This window comes from Phalaenopsis equestris, unplaced genomic scaffold, assembly GCF_001263595.1.
Source record: "Phalaenopsis equestris unplaced genomic scaffold, ASM126359v1 Scaffold000150, whole genome shotgun sequence".
In the NCBI taxonomy this organism is placed as follows: Eukaryota; Viridiplantae; Streptophyta; class Magnoliopsida; order Asparagales; family Orchidaceae; genus Phalaenopsis; species Phalaenopsis equestris.
In genome coordinates, this window is record NW_018164592.1 from 245,577 (window position 1) to 263,266 (window position 17,690).

At 33.7% G+C, this 17,690-nt stretch overlaps 1 protein-coding gene across 1 annotated transcript in view; it reads right to left on the bottom strand.

Annotated features, from left to right (window-relative positions):
• Nucleotides 1-17,690, bottom strand: part of LOC110021846 (DNA-directed RNA polymerase V subunit 1) — a 128,252-nt gene that overhangs the window by 104,852 nt on the left and 5,710 nt on the right. The window contains exons 5-6 of the mRNA XM_020720521.1: nucleotides 1,548-1,604; nucleotides 1,136-1,303 (exon numbers count right to left, since the gene is read on the bottom strand). Coding sequence (XP_020576180.1) covers nucleotides 1,136-1,303; nucleotides 1,548-1,604 — 225 coding nt within the window. The remainder of the gene's footprint in view (nucleotides 1-1,135; nucleotides 1,304-1,547; nucleotides 1,605-17,690) is intronic.

Here is a 17,690-nt window from a genome sequence, read left to right on the forward strand (position 1 = left end):
AAATCACCAGGAAAGGATAGGGATTCAATAAGGGAGACTGCGGTCACTGAAGAAACTATAGTAACACATCCACGGTACTATAGTTGCTATAGTACCACGGGAGAAAAGCTCTTGCGTCGCATTATCAACCACAAAAGTAAATTATGTTCAAATTACTAAGAGTCTGTTTGGTGCGGCGGTGTGGCACTGCACCGCAGTTTTGTCTGTTTGGGTAAATTGTGTTTTGGCAGTTTTTTCTGCCGCTAAAATCTACATTTTCCCACCGCTCTTAACTAGGTGTGGTAGCAGTTTTCTAGCTGCGGTCTAAATTTTTCAGGAAAAAAAAATTCTAACAGTCATCACAGCTTTTTGAATATCATATTATTCTTCAGCACTTTACAGATGTTTTTTAATAAGCTACAGTTGCCCCAAACAGACTCTAAGATTAATAAACAAAAATGAACAAGCAAATAAAACTTCTTCACAAAGTCATCATATTATTCTTCAGCACTTTACAGGTGTTTTTTAATAAGCTACAGCTGCCCCAAACAGACTCTAAGATTAATAAAGAAAAATGAACAAGCAAATAAAACTTCTTCACAAAGTTGGGTAAAAATAGGAGATTGTGTTTTTTTAATGTTGGTAAAAAGGCAGTACACATCACTAAAAATGTGGTATCTCATTTGCGGACAGTTACAATTAATGCACGACATAAAATCGATAATGAGACTCTGCTGCTAAAAGACTACTTGCTTTCCAAAGAACTTCTATGTTAAATAAAATTGGTGGGGGAAGCCTCATTAGAATGCCACCAAAATGGATCCACAATGGATATGTACTATCTGAATGACCACCTGATGCTTCCTGACATGTATGCCCACCAATACGGCTGTTGAGTTTAACTGAATCCATTGCACCTTACATAATCATCGAAGAAAACTAAATGCCACAACTAACAAGAAGAATGAAATTTCAAGTAAAGTGCAACTAAAAACAATAACAAGGCAAAAAAAATTGCCTAGTTTTAATAGAAGCACAGGCCTATGGGCTCATGTCATGGCAGATCAACAGAAGGAAACACACCCAATTGTCTGAAATGTGGATCAAAGAGTTTAGCAGGAAGTTCAAAAAAAAAAAGAATTTTTTTCCGGAGTACCTCAAGTGGATGAAGACTTTGAAATCCATTTTCACTATGGTGAAATCCAAACCTATCTAAGAAATTCCAATAACCTTCTCGGAGCCTATTTGGTGTGGTAACTCTTAATTCCAACCCAACCGCTCCATCAGTTTTGTTAACTTCGATAACTGAAACTGGTTGAATCTCCTGAAATAGACAATGAATAGCGACAGGGTGACAACAAAAGAAGAAATATCAAAGAATTTCATCAATTACATGTGATCAAAATTTTCAAATTTCAAGGGATATGTAGTTTCCTCAAATCATTTGGGTTTTACAGGGTTTTACAGTACTGTACCAGAAAGAAATCTGGAAAATATTATCATTTCATTTAATTAATTAGTGATTTCTTAGAAGTACGGCTATGTAAATATCTTAAGTGGGAATTTACCCGACAATATGTACAAGATGCAATGGAGATCTTCTCTTTTCCTGTTTCACATTTAATCTGCAAGATATGAACAGATTATTAGAGAATTGCAGCAATTGAAATAAAATTAGATAGCGGAGAGAACAGTTTAATTCTATGCAGGATATAAATTGATGAATGCACGGTATTTATCTCCAGTACAAAGCAGGTAGACATTCCAACAAAACTAAAGGACATATCTGCTCAGTCATTTATTATCTTTAATCAGGTATTCAACCGAAAGGCGGGCATGAGACAATTGTTCTCCCGAACAAAATCAGGAACTTTATAAAATGTGTGAAAGAACATGATGCTGAACTAGGATGTTTGGCCACACTTGAATTTTTACTTAACATTATCAGTGTTCAATAGATGTTCTAACTTTCTAATATAAAATATTAAAAGCATTGTAATGGGTTGTTTTCCCAAACAAAATCAGGAATTTTATAAAATGTGTGAAAGAACATGATGATGAGCTAGGATGTTTGTCCACACTTAAATTTTTACTTAACATTATCGCTGCTCCATAGAAGTTATAACTTTCAAATATAAAATACTATATGCATTGCAATGGGACTCTCTTCATTCTCCACATCATTCACCAATCAATAAATAGAGCACATTATGCTAATTATACTTCAATTGAGTTGATCACAAAAATTAGTTTTGATCTCAAGGCAGCCGAAACTAGTAGTGCATCATATTGAATATGACCAAATGAAGATGACATATCTACATGTCAACCTGTGACCAATGTATCAACATATTGAATATGACCAAATGAAGATAACATATCTACATGTCAACCTGTGACCAATGTATCAAACACTGATATGACATGGTTGCCAATCTTGTAAAAGATTATGTTGCTATCTTACAAAACTGATTTTGTTCTCAGCATGAAAATAAATTACACCTTCAACATAAGCTCCAGTATATAGAAAACATAACTCTAGCCCGATTATGCCATCACTTACACGCGAAATTGAAGTCACCGTTCTCAAAACATCAAAAATGAGAAAGGGCAGAATATTGTAAAAAGCCTACAAGTCCTAGAATTTCAAGTCGAGGTGAAGCGGGGCAAAACCCCGTCTAGGAGAAAGGAGAAGATTTCCGCCGCGTAAGACTCGGTTGCTGGGATTTTTCAGTCTACCGGTTACCGCCTGCCCTTTTGAGCCCTATTTACCTATGATTTGTATCTAAGATTTGATTTATATCCTAGTATAAATATGATGTTTAGGGCCTGATTTGAGAACTTTGGTGTGCTTTTATAACGTTAAGGATTTGTTTTCTCTCTACTTCTCCTAGTTGAAGCGCTATAGCATTTTATCTTTTTCAAATGGTAAACTGAAGAGGACAGGTAATGGAACATTTTGATGTCCGTACAGCACTACCCTAGCCACCAGCCGCACCTCTCCATGCCAATTTTCTGTCGAACAGCAATCAGAACTAGTCTTTCTACCTCAATCCATGCGGCCCCCTCATCTTTGACTTCAGAACCATTCACCAAACATCCTGAATATTTATTTTGATCCGCATATACATTCTAGGAACCTTAGAAATATCATCTGATATCAGGGCCAAATTCAAACCCTAACCCTATATCTATTCATAGATCGAAAATTTACTTTAAAATTAAATCAAAAACAACCTAATCCTTCTAACGTACTGTCAAGGAGAAATTCTCAAAGAGTTTAAGACCATACCATATAGAAGATATGCAAAGAAAAACCTCCAATTGCAAAAAAATTTCGCAAATTTCGAAATAATGCAACAAAGAGAAGTCCCCCATAGAAACAATGGCGCAAATTGGATGGGGAAGATAGAAAAGAAAATACTACTTTCACCAAGAAGTCTCAAATGAAGAAAAGCTACCGAAACGTCAATCGGAAAGTGTGACTTTAGAGTGAAGGATGATTTGTCATATTTTGATGGTCATATGAAACCAGATTTGTTTATTAAGTGACAACAAACTGTGAAATGGGTTTTTTGTGTGTAAGAACGTTCCACCTGATAAAAATCGTGAGGTTAGTTACAATCAAGTTAAAGAGAATATAAAATGCATGCATCAATGAGCGGGAAAAAGCAAGATCAAAACATAACCCAAGATGAAGAAAAAGATGCATCACAAATACTTTTTCGCATATTATAGACATAATACGTTCTTGAAACTTCACCGTTTACAACAAAAGAACCTCGCAATAGAAAAGTACACTTTGATTCAACAATTCATGTTGAAATGCGAGTTAGTGGCGTCAGATGAGAATTCTATAATCCAGTATCTTAGACGATTAAGACCATCTATTGACAATGTGAACCTCAAGGTCCTAGATTTGTAATAGCCAAAATAAGCTAAAGGGTAGACACCCCTTATTGGTAGAATTTTTAATCCTCTTTTCAATTGGACCTCAAGCATTAAACTAAGCCAAAACAAGAGAGTTAATGCATTGAGCCCACGTCACTTGTCAATCAATACCATGCAATCAAAGACAATTAACTTTCAAGTGTTTAATGATGCATATGCCACTAACAATAATTTCTAGAAGATTTGATTTTGTTGCCAGTATAGATTGTATGAGCAAATACCATAGATCATATGACTACTAAATCTATCATAACATATTATAGATTCCTGTGAGTTTACTCAAGAAAAGCATTTTGCAAGATGTCACAACGGTGGAATGACAAAGCATTTAGGAAGAAAAAGTGAGAGAAAAAAGACTTTGTATGTGGTATGTCACACAGTTAAGACCAAAGAGATAAACATGGGTTCATACACTCCTTTTAACAAGAGGCGCCTTGGATGAATGTGAGTCTGAACTTATTGTAACCCTTCCACGAACCCAACGAATGAAGGATTTTATTATGGGGTAAAAGACCACTTCTCCAATCTGTCACACTTTATACATTGCAACAATATGAAAGACGATTCACACATTATAGACCAACACATTAGTGTGATAGTCCACCTTCATGGTGTGTCCAAGGCCATCACTTCAAACAGAAATGTAAAATTTATGAGTCATTTTTCGCAGACTTTATGACGTACGTTAAATACAATACTCAAGTAATGAACCATTATTTGGGAAATCTCAAGTGATTTGTAGGAAATATCAAGTAGTGGGATATGATTCTTTCTTAAATTGAGTTTATCTATAATAGATCCAATACTCAATCAACATATCAAAATCCCTTGAAGATTGTGTAAGGGTCAAAATTCTCACCACATTGGAGTTAGTTCTTACACTTTTAATCATTGATATAGAAGCCAAACTAAGAGAGATTTAGACGATGCATAAGCAAGTAAGTGAAGCAATTACCAAGCAAAATATCAAATTTCAGAAGAAAGCTAATAAGCCCAAAAAAGCTATGATATTCAAAAAATGTCACACGGCGAGGATCAAATTGAATAATAAGAGATTTCCTAAAAGGTCATTTGGAAAACTTAAGCTCATAGTTGATGATCTATTTAGAATTATCAAAAGAATAAATGACAATGTTTATAAAATTGATTTGCTAGAAGACTAAAATAATTATATTACCTTCAATGTTATTAACTTGTCTCTGTACTACAAGAACCTGTAATCTTCCATATAAGAAGGCAAAGCCTCCCCTACCCAGTGAGATTGACGCTAAAGTGATACCCCGTCTAAGCGAGATGGGAGTAGGATGGGATTTCCACCTCATGAGATCCAGTAGAAGGATATTTACTACTGGTTACTACCAACATCTGGGCCTCTATTCTACTTATTTTGATTTATAATTAGGGTTTAATTTTTATCTTAGTATAAAAATAACTTTGCGTTGGTTTTATAACATTAGAAATTTATTTTCTCTAAATTTATTTTATTCACAGAGTAAATATTTTCCTTTAAGTGTGAAGCCAGATTAAGAAAAAGCAGATATTGGAACCTTCAAACATATATACATTACTGTCAGCGACCGCGCCCTTCCTTGCTACATTTACTTTTGGAGAATAGTTAAAACCTATTTTTTCTGCCCTAATCCTTGTGGCTCCCTTACTTTTCACCTCTAGATCATTCGGCTAACATCCTTACCCTTCCTTTCAATCCGCACACACCTTCTAGAAACCCTAGAACGATATTAAGAGGAGAAGATGCCGAATCACCTTCTCTTTATTGTGTATAACTGCTATTACAAAAGTTGATTGGGTCAGTTTGAAACTCCGATTTTAGTGGTCCCTAGGTACACACTCTCATGTTCAAAACTGTTGAAAGTAAGCTTTGGGGTGAAAAGAGAGTTAATTTCATCATTCACAAGTAGGGTACATATATAGGGAAACCAATCCCCCTTAATCTACAAAATTACTAAATATATCTACCCTAAATTAGGAAAAGAAATAATCCTCAAATAAAAATAAAACAACAAAAGAAGAAACTAAACTAATCAAGAGTTTCTTAAGTTAATCCCAATCAAATCTTCCCTCTTTTGGAAGCTAGTGGTCGACCCACATATGGAGAGAGAAGGAAAACTGGATCTCAAATTTCCACACTCCCTCTCAAGCTGGATCGCAGACGTTATAGAGAACAAACTTGATATTGAACTCTAAGAAGGTGCTTAAAGGAGGGGATTTGGTGAAGACATCAGCAACTTATTGATGTGTCGGTATGAAGCTTAGTTGTATAATTCCCACATCAACCTTTTTAAAGATGAAATGTCTATTTCCTTCAATTTGCTTGATCCTGTCATGCCGCACATGATTCTTAGCAATACTAATAGTTGTATGACTATCACAAAACATTTGTCTAGGCCTATTGGAAGTACAACCCATTTCCCATAATAATTTCTAAATCCATATCCCATCATAGATTCCCAAGACATGTCTTATACTTTGATTCTATGCTGCTTTTAAAAAAAACTTATTTTTCACTTCTCTATGTCAAAATTTTCTCATAAATAAGAGCAGTAACCTATGATTGACCTTTTATCAATGAGTTCCCATCACAAATAATATCGATGTAGACTTCAACCACTCTGTTTTTTATTTTCTTAAACATTAATCAATAACCAGAAGTTTTCTTAATAAACCTCATAATCCTATACATAATCTCCAAAAATTTTTCAATTGGGTTGTTCATGTGTTGGCTAACAATAATGATAGAGTATGTAATATCTGGCCTGATATGTAATAGCTAGATGATCTTTGATATCAACCTTTGGTAACTTCCGTTATCCACAAGTATATTTTCTCCTCCCCTGTCAGAATTCTTGTTGGGTTTCAGTGAAGAATTAGCAAGTTTACATCCAATCATCAATGTCTCCTTTGGCAAATCTAGGAAGCATTTCCTTTGTGATATAATAATATCTTTCTTGGAACTTACTACCTCCATACCTAGAAAATATCATATGTTTTAGATCATTGATTCCAAATATAAAGAACATACAAATAAGTTCGACATCATATGAGACAATTTTTTATGTAAAACTTTTCAGTAGAAATTTTCATGCAGGAATAGTAATTTGGGCATCCTAAGGTTATTGTTTTCTCAACATGTCATTCTGGTGATCAAAATTGCATTCAGTAAGTTACATGATCTTCAAAATCACATATGAGAGGCATGCAAACCAGTTTGGCTGTCACCAAACATCGTTTTACGTAAAATTTTACACTTAAGATTTTCATGCATGAAAAATTATCCTATGTAAAAAAATTTTTACGAATAAATTTTTTTCAAAACAGACTTCACCAATAGGTTTGAATCATCAAAATCTTTCAAATGAGTCCCTCCACGCCCAAATCAAACAATGTTTTTTGGCTCAACCCAGAAGACTCTCCCTCCTCCCTCCTCCCTCTACAGTGATTCTCTGGTCGGCTTCACCTCCATCCGAAGGTGCTCCGTGTTCAACCTGTTGCTTCGATGAGTGCTCTCTTTTCCTTTATTTTATTTTATTTTATTTTTCCTAAGAAAAACAACCTAATGAGCTAAATAGGTTATGCTTAGTTTGGGCCAGACCTAAGTTAACCCGAATCCAACCCAAGACTAGCCTAAGCCCAACTCAAGTCTAACCAAAGTTGAAAACAGGTCCAACTCAGGCCCAACTAGAGACTAATCGAGATCCAAACCCGAGTCCAACCAAGCCCAACCCCAGCCCATGTCTAGCCTAACCCAAGCCTAATCCTACCCATGGCTAGCCTAACCCAAGCCCAATCATAGCCTAACTTAGCTTCACTCTATGTTTCAATTGTAAGCAATGAAACTTCTATTTTATGCATGTCATTTTTTACGTAAATCATTCTCCATGAGCCATTGGTATTTCTTTTTATACGTCAAAAACGAAAAAGATAATAAAAAGTGGAGGAGAACCTCTTATAAGTAGGTACTGCTTTTGAATATTTTAACATAACATGTCATTTACAAGTCTATTTAGTTCATAATCTTTAAGTGATATAAAATAATTTAAAATTAATTTTAAATACAATTTAAATAATTTAAATAACTTTTAAACATTCAAAATAATTTGAAACCAATTTTAAAATATTTTTAAACAATTTAAAAATAATTTAAAAGTAATTGAAGGAAGTTAAAATTAAATTAAAATTCTTTATAAACAATTTAAAAATAGTTTAAAATACTTTTAAAAACAATTTAAAATTAACAATAATAATAACTTAGAGTATTGAAAACCCATTTAAACCCGATTCAAATAATTTAAAATCTTTAAAAATAATCTAAAAATAGATTAAAAGCTTTAACCAAAAACTTCAAACACCTTAAACACCTAAAATCAAACACTTCAAACACCTAAAATCAAACAATTCAAACACCTAAACCAAATAATTTAAACACTTAAAACTAAAAATCTTAAACGCTTAAATCAAACTAATTTAATTACTTAAACTTAAAAATGAAATAAAATATTAAAACATTTAAATCAAATAGGATAACATTAACACTTAAGCTAAAAATAATTTAACTCGAATACTCAAATAAAAAAATCAGGATCCCTTAAATACTTAAATCAAATAATATATTAAAATTTAAAAAAAAAACAACTTAAACTACCAAAATAAAGCTTTTAAAACTTAAGTCACTTAAAACCTTCTAAACCTAAAATAAATTAAATTACAAAAGTTTGCAAATAACACTAGAAACTTCACAAAGAACAATAAACCAAACAATAGAGATCAAAGCTAGGAGGGCAAAATGAAATGAAGAACATTTGGGATAGAAAACCAAATGCAAACCTTAAGCTAGAAGAATCCTGACTTTCACAAATTACCGACAAACCAAAAAAAAAAGGCAAATCATAACTTGGAAGAAACCTGATTTTCACGATGACTGACAAACTAAAAAACAAAACAAATCATGAAACAATTATCATACCCCAAAACCAAATTAAAATGCACCGACTCTAAATCATGCAAATTAAATCTAGGTAGATCAACTTTGAAACCCTGGGTTAGCCTTATAAACAAAACTGAGGATCACACACAACCTAGAGTAGTCAAGTCTAAAAGTTTAGGTTAATTTACTAGATACGCATTACTAGGACCAAGAAGAAGTCATAAAACAAACAATCACACCCTCTTGGATTATGTAGGTGTCTTAGGATGGAGTAATCCATGGTTACTGACGAAGGCACCTCAAATCATCAAATATGAAGAATATATACATTCATCATCATTATGGTAATAATGAAAACCTTTAACTATCTAGTTGATTAATAATATGAAGATCATAATGCACCCGGGACGATGGAAAACCATGGTCATCTTGACCGTGAGCAAGTTGGTCCACTGATTTAGCCTCCTTGAGAGTTTAGGTTTAATTTAGGGTTTCTCCATGATTATTGAAGGCAACTCAAACCACTGAATAGAAAGAAAGTCTACATTCTTCATCGCTATGGTAACAATGGAAACATCTATCTATTTGGTTGGTTAAAAATCTAAGGATCATAATGCACCCAGGATAATAATAAGTCATAGGCATCTTGATCGGGGTCGTTATTTCAAATGTTTAAGTTTACCCATTTATCTAATCTCCCTGAAAGTTTAGGTATATTTTAGGATTAGGGCATGACCTCCATCGAAAAATCCCTCTAGCCTATTCTTCCCCTAGTCTAAAGTAAATTTTAAACTTCAAAACCAAATTTCTAATTCAAACTTTCAATTTTAAAGCTACAAATCCAAACCAAACCTCAGATCCAAACCTTTTATTTCAAAGCTCAAATCTAAACCTTCAATTTCAAACCTCAGGTCCAAAGCTCTCTGAAACCCTAAACTCTTCAAAGCCACCATCAAAACTCCAAAACTCAAAAACCTTCAAAACAGTCAAAATCTTTTTCAAGATTAAAAAAAAAAAATTAAAACGCTTTAAAAACTTTAAACAAAAACAAAACTTTAAAACTCTAAAGAAAAATACTAAAAGGTTTTAAAATCATCTTTAAACTTTCAAAATACTTCTAAACAATTTAAAACTACAAAATACCTTAAGGGGGTGTTTGGTACCACACTTTTAACGGGATTTAGCCATGGATTTAACCTAAATCCAACCAAACTCCAAAAAAAGAAAAAGCGAAATCCACCTCTCCTTTAAATCAAATTCTCTCATGATCCGTATGTTGTGTAACATAAATTCAGAGATATCAAATCTGACTGCGAGACGGATTAAAAGGATTTAATTCCTCATTGCTCACGTGCTCCATCTCCTTTGCGAGCAAGCAGGATTTCACGTTTTTTTTCTACTTTTTTTTTTTTGGATTTCGTGGACTTGATAAATCCTATTTAACATAAATTTGCAATGCAGCCAGACACTGTCTAAGACTTTGAAGCTTAAACTTTTAAAACACAGAAACTTTTCAAATCTAAGAACTTAAAACATTTCAAAGAAACTTCAACAAACTATAATAAATTTCAACCAAATTTAACCAAACATTAACAAAACTTTCTCAATAATTAACAATTTTAATAAATTTTAACCAATTTTAACTAACTCTAACAAACTTTAACAATCTCAACAAACTTTAAAAAACTACAACCAATTTTAACAAACTAAATAAATAACTTCAACAAACATTAAACCATTTAAAAAAATGAACTTTTAATAACCTTAAAACAAATTTAACATTTTAAAAATAAACCATTGACAATCTTAAGTAACATTTAAATAATCTTCAACTAAATTTACAAAAGTAAGAATAATATGAATTTCAAATAAATTTTAAGAACTTAAATAACTTAAAACAAACCTTAACCAGTCAATTCAAATCAACTTGAATCTAACATTCAAAAAAAATTAAATCACACCAACTCATGTTCTCAGCTCAAGTGAATCAACCCAAATCAAATTCATTTCCAATCTGATACGCTCTAACCTCAAAATCCGCTTTAGTAAATGGTAGGGCAAACACAATATCTCTAGTAAATCAAATAATTCAACAAAAATAGAAAGATAAACACTTACAATTCGATGCTAGGCGATCTCTCCCATTTCCTACAATTCAAGAGGAAAGCAATCTCTCCAAAACCCTAGACCTAAAACTTACAACTCAATTTCATTCATCCCCTAACCCTAAACAGAAAAAACAGATTTATATCCAACAAAAATAAAAATAAAAAACTAAATTCCTTAGGCGTACAAAAGACAAATTTGCCCTTAGGCTAGGCGTCCATGTAACAATACTCCCCCAAAAAACACTTTCCTCAAGGTGGGAAAAAGTGAGAATGTTCCTCCTCCCCCAAAGCTGTCTCTATTTCTTCATTCCCTACCTCATTGTCATGCACTATGAGACCTTATAATTTTCATTCCTCACAATGGTGTCCTAGGTCAAACTTCTCATCACAAAAAAAAACATAAGCCATTGGCCGCTTCTGTCTCTTAAGACGCTTGAGTGTTGCTCTCGATCATGGTCCATACATAAGCCATTGGCTCGCTTCTGTCTCTATAAGACGCTTGAGTGTTGCTCTCGATCATGGTCCATTATTGATATCCAGTGCAGCTTCCCTCCGAACTTCTACCGTTTGAACTTTTAGTAACGTCGTGGTTGTAGCAGTTCGATGTGTCGTTTCATCTGTGTTGCTCCTGCTAGCCTTCTTCATCTGATTCTTGTCCTCCACCATCTGAACTAGCTACATTGTCTCCCTAAATCCTCGTCATCTCAGTCGTAGTTATGCACATATGTTAGACTTTAGGTCCTTCATAAAATCTTCATTCAATCCTACTTCAAAAATCTCTCTCAGTTAGGTATATCAAAACGGCTGATTGTTCGCGAAAAGTTCGTGTTCTATTCATTAAGAAGCTCGTGTTTGATTCCTTCACGAAGTAAATGAGTCGAATACAAAAAATTATTTTGCGCTGGATATATAAACAAATTGAACACGAACAAAGATTTGTTCATTCGGTATATATAAAATGGATGAATAGTATTTTTTACAAATTATTCACTACAAGGCAACAAATATTTATAATCAACTAAGACTACTAATTAAAAAACAAAATAAAATATATTAAATGAAATGATATTTAAATGATATTTTACTATAAATCATAACATTTAAATCTCATCCCAACCTTTAGAATCATACGGTAGCAAGACTAGGTTTATCAAAATGACTCTTTGTTCGCGAACAGCTTGTGTTTGACTCACAAAGCAAACGAGCCGAACACGAACATATTTTTTTTGTTCGTAATATAAAAAAGTCGAACACGAACAGTAGTATTTTTTAAAGAGCCGAACATGAGTTGAGTCTGGGCTTGCTCATGTTTGGCTCGTTTACACCACGACTATTGCTCAAATCTCTACCTGTATTTCATGACAGTCATATCCTGGGTCAAGTCATAGAACTTTTCATGTAGGTCTCCTTCCCGTGTTTGGCTCAATATATATATATATATATATATATGTATTGACACAGAAGCATATATAATTGATGAATAATATTTTTTTAAAAATTAATTGACTACAAGGCAACAAATATTTATAATCAACTAAAACTACTAATTCAAAAACAGAATAAAAATATATTAAATGATATTTTACTATAAATAATAACATTTAAATCTCATCCCAACCTTTAACATCTTACGGTTGTGTAACTAGGATTATTAAAATGACTCTTTCTTCGCAGACAGCTTGTGTTCGACTCACTAAGCAAACGAGTCGAACACGAACATATTTTTTTTGTTCGTAATATGAAAAAACTGAACACGAACAGTGGTATATTTTAAAGAGTCGAACATGAGTTGAGTCGGGCTTGCTCATGTTTGGCTCGTTTACACCACGACAATTGATCAAATCTCTACTTGTATTTCATGACAGTCCCATCTTGAGTCAAATCATAGAACTGTTCGTGTACGTCTCCTTCCTGAATTGTTCGGAAATGTTCCAACAAACAATCTTTGAATTCCTCCCACGAATGGATCGGGTATCTAGCCTCCCTCCACTAAAACCAGGCTAGAGTTTTGCCTTCCAAATAGGGCTATCAAAACGGCTCGTTGTTCGCGAACAACTCGTGCTCGGCTCGTTCGCTAAGTTAATGAGTCGAACACGAACAAATATTTGTTCATTCGAGTTCGGCTCATTTTGGCTTTAAATATTACTAATCAATTATATATATATATATATATATATATATAAATATAATTGATGAGTAGTTTTTTTAAAAAAGTTAATTGACTACAAGGCTACAAAGATTTAGGGTTGTCAAAATGACTTTTTGTTCGTGAAAGGCTCGTGTTCGGCTCGTTTACACCCCTACTTCCAACGATAACCCTACCGTCGTTATAGCTGTCAAAAAAGTTCGTTCTTCACGAATAGGGCGTGTTCAGTTAGCTAGAGCACGAACAATTTTTTTAAGCTAGGATTATAAACAAGCCGAACATAAATAACTCTTTGTTTACTCGTGTTCGACTCATTTTAGCTCGAAATAAAAAATTATATAATTATTTATACAATAATATATTATATATATTATTTATATACAATATATTATATACATTTATATCTAAGCTTAAATTATAATAGCTCGTGTGGTAATGTCGTTATATGTCTTTTTATGCATAAATTTGAACTAAGTTCGAATCCAACACTCTACATCTATTTTTTTCAATTAATTTTAACAAGCAAAAATTTCGAGCCAAACACGAACAACAATATTTAAATCGAGTCGAACACGAACACCTTGTTCAAGAGACAATTTCGAACACAAGACAATTCGAACTCGAGCAATTTTGAACGAGTAAAGCCTGAGCCCACTCAAACTCGGCTCGTTTACAGTCCTAACAGCCATAAATTTTTCCTTCTCATCTAGTCCATTCACCACGAAGTATCATTTTGCCCTATACACCCACCCATGTGCATCTTCTCCCTCGAAGATCAGCATCTTCAATTTCCTAACTCTAACATCTCCGCCCCAACTTCTTGCTCTGTTGCTTCCCCCAATGTATCGAGGGAAAAACTTCATCCTGCAATCGTAGTCATATCACCTCCCTGCTCCTGCTTTCTCCTTTCTTCTTCGTGCTCCTTCATAACCCTTATATAATCTCTTCTCCATGTTTCGACCCAACCGCCACCATCAAAAATCGTTAATACACCCCCAATCGGAGGCCGAAGGGATTTCGTGATGGTGAATGTTTTTCTGCTCAAATTCCTCACATTCAATCCTTTTTCCTTCGATCTTACCATTAATTCTTCAGTCAACCTTTCATTAGGGTTGCGATTTCAATAATCGACAGAGTATTGGATTACATCTCAATGAGCCTCTTTAGCATCTCATGAATTCCCCCATGCTCTCGAATCGATATCCAGTCGGTTCTCCGTAGTGGAGAACCTATCATCTATAGTGTCGAACCTTTCTTCTATCCCAGAACTAGTTTGCCTCATCTCTTCCACTAACTTTTTCTCCCAAACCACAAACCTAAGACTCACAACTCAATTTCACACATCCCCCTAACCCTAAACTTAACAAGTATATTTATACTCAATAATGATAATAATAGTAATAACCTAAATTACCCTTAAGCATATAAAAGGTAAATTTGCCCTTAGGCTAGGCGCCCACGCAGCACTATCCTCAGGGTGTGCATTTCTCCCCGACTAGGTTAGCAGTTTTTGGGGGGCCTTTCCATGTCATTGTCATTGAATTGTAAAGCTCAATACTTTAATTTCACTCAAATTCTTTTAAACACTGAGTCTTAATATGATAAATCGGAAGTATCAAACTCACAGACACTTATCGAATACTCATGAACGAGATAAATCAAAACTTTAATCGAGAGTATTATGGGAGCCACAGCCATTGAGATGTAATTAACTACAAAGAGTTTTCCCTGAAGGGATGCCAGGCTCTAGAATAAAATAAATATTATCTTGCACCCTTAAGGTAGGACAAAAACACTAGTTTTTTAGACTCATGAATCATAAAGATTTTCATCATTCGGATGATTAGAGTGATCAACTTGACTTTGAGAATATCTATTATATCTAATAATTTTAATACCTTTCAAAGCACACCCTTAGTGATTGCTTAAGCCCATAGAGAGACTTCCTGAGTTTGCATACTAGATGTTTATTAGAATCATTCTCAATTTCTGGTTGTTTCTCTAATGTACACTTTTTCCATATGCCCATTCAAGAAAGCATTTTTATATCAAGTTGATGCAATCCTCATTCTTATTAACTGTTACTAAAGAGAGAACTCTGATAATATTAAGTTTGGCAAATGGTATAAAGATCCTCTGAAAGTCAATTACATAGACTTCTGTAAAACCTTTTGCAACAAATTTGGCTTTGTATCTTTCAATACTCCCACCAGCTTTGCATTTTGATGAATACCCATTTACATCGAACTGGTTTCTTATCCTGAGAAAATTTAGTAAGAATCCAAATGTCATTACGCTTTAGCACTCGAATCTCCACTTCAAGTACATTCCATCATTCTAAATTTTCAAGAGTTTCATGAATGAATTTAGGAATATGCACAGTCTCAAGATTAGATATAAATGCCCTATAAGCTAAGGATAACTTCCCACAAACAACATACTCATGAATTGGGTATCTAGTACAGCTTTCCTTTTCATCAATACAAGAAGAAGAATGAGATAACTCAAGAGTAATAGACTCCTCACCAGAATTTTCAAGTAAGAGTAAATTTAGGTTTTGATTTAAACAGTTCTGCCTTTACGAGTTGTCTTCTACCTGTTCAAAGTTTTTCTTTCTCCTGGTGTACACACGAAGTTCTTTGTGGTGGACTTCAAGTTGAGTTGGTTGGATATCCTCGATAAGGGTAGGAAAATCTGGTGGAAGTGTGGGGAAAAATAATAAGTGGGGTTATTTTGTAAGTGTCATCAAGTGCATCCCAAAATTGATGTTCATTTGAACTCTACCCCTGAGCATCAGATTTAAGATGAAAGAATTGATTCTCAAAAAAAGTAATATTCGTAGAGTTGCAGTATTTTCTAGAAACAAGAGAGAAAGACTTATACCCTTTTTTGTTAGAGGCATATCATACCCAAGAAAAATACACTTGATACATTTAAAATCAAGGTTGGTGTGAATTAGGAAATGGATGTGAATAAAAGTTATACACCCAAATATTTTCAGTGATATAATAGGAGAGAAACCTCTGATGGAGTGTACGTAATCATCAAAATATAAATTAGTGTTTCCAACTTAAGTACTTGGTTAAGCATTCGATTGAAAAGAGATGTTATAGTAAGAACTGTTTCCCCACAAAAATATTTTCAAACTTGCTGAGAAGACATAATTGAGTGGGATACCTCAAGGAAATGGTCATTCTTTCTTTCCGATATCCCATTTTGTTGCAGGGTATTAATAGATTAACTCACATGGATGATTTTATTTTTTGAAGATAGGCCCCAAGGAAAGAGTTGAATTATTAATTTGCATTATAAACTTTGCGAATCTGAATTTTGCATTGGAACTGAATTAAATAATGTCATGGAATGATTGAAATTTTTGGGTTGTTTCAAATACTTTTATTAGTAATAACCAAGTAGTTCTAGTGTGATTGATAATAAATTAACAACCACCTAGTCTCACTTAAAATTTTATAATCTCACATTGATAAAACTAAATTTTTTATTGATAAACAAATGAGTATACAACTTTGCAACATAATTGAAATTATGACGACCGATGCAACAATGTCATAACATGCCATATTTTTCAATAGACATAGACTCGACAGACTCAGAGATAGGTGATATCCTGAGAAATATCTACATCTCATTTTCTAATCATTTTTTCGTGTGATCCATCTGCAAGTTTGATCAATCAAGATGTAGAAGTTGCTTGATACTTGATGTAGAAGTTGCTTGCTTGAAAAAGCTCCTGACTCTATGAATCAAATTATAAATCTCTCATTACTAACAAGAAAGGTAAATGATATATTTCCTTGGTGTGTCAAGCAATTGGTGTGTTGTTCTGAATTACCTCCTAAAAGATTTTTCCAAATATCAAGTTGTTCTTTGTTGAATGGTTCAACCGAAACTATGGATGTGGTAGCAGCATTCACCTTTTTTTCTTGATCATTCTTTCCATGTCTGAGTTTCCAGTCTGCAAGTTTTTCATGAAGTTTCAAATGTTTGTCTTTGATATGCTCAATCTTCTTGCAAAAGTCACATGTGGGACAATTTTTTTGATCTTTGAGTCATGGGAAGAATTATGGGTGTACAGGGCTGAGCTTTCAATAATTAGAGAACCCATATTTCCAATCAGCATCAACTTCTTTCTGCTCTCTTGAGCTTTGATTACTTGGTGAACTCTCATTTTAGGTCATCATCAGCTTCTTTTTGTTCTCTTCTCTCCTAACCTCAGTGAAGGCTTCATAAGGTGATGGAAGTAAATTTATTCCCATGATCTTCCCTCTCGCTTCATCCAATTCTTGAGTTACTCCTACTATGAATTTTATAGTTATCTTCTCCTCAATAATGGATTTAAACATCCCAACACCATGTGGACATTTACACACGTGACATGGCTACTTGTAATCAATACTTTCACAAGGTATTGAAGTATTTGGTGACATTTAGCTCTCATTGGCACTAATCATGAAGTTTGGTCTTGATCTTAAATAATTCTGCAGTATTCTCGAAATATGTTTCACTTGCAGCCATCAGATCTCTCTAGCAATTTTGTAGGGAA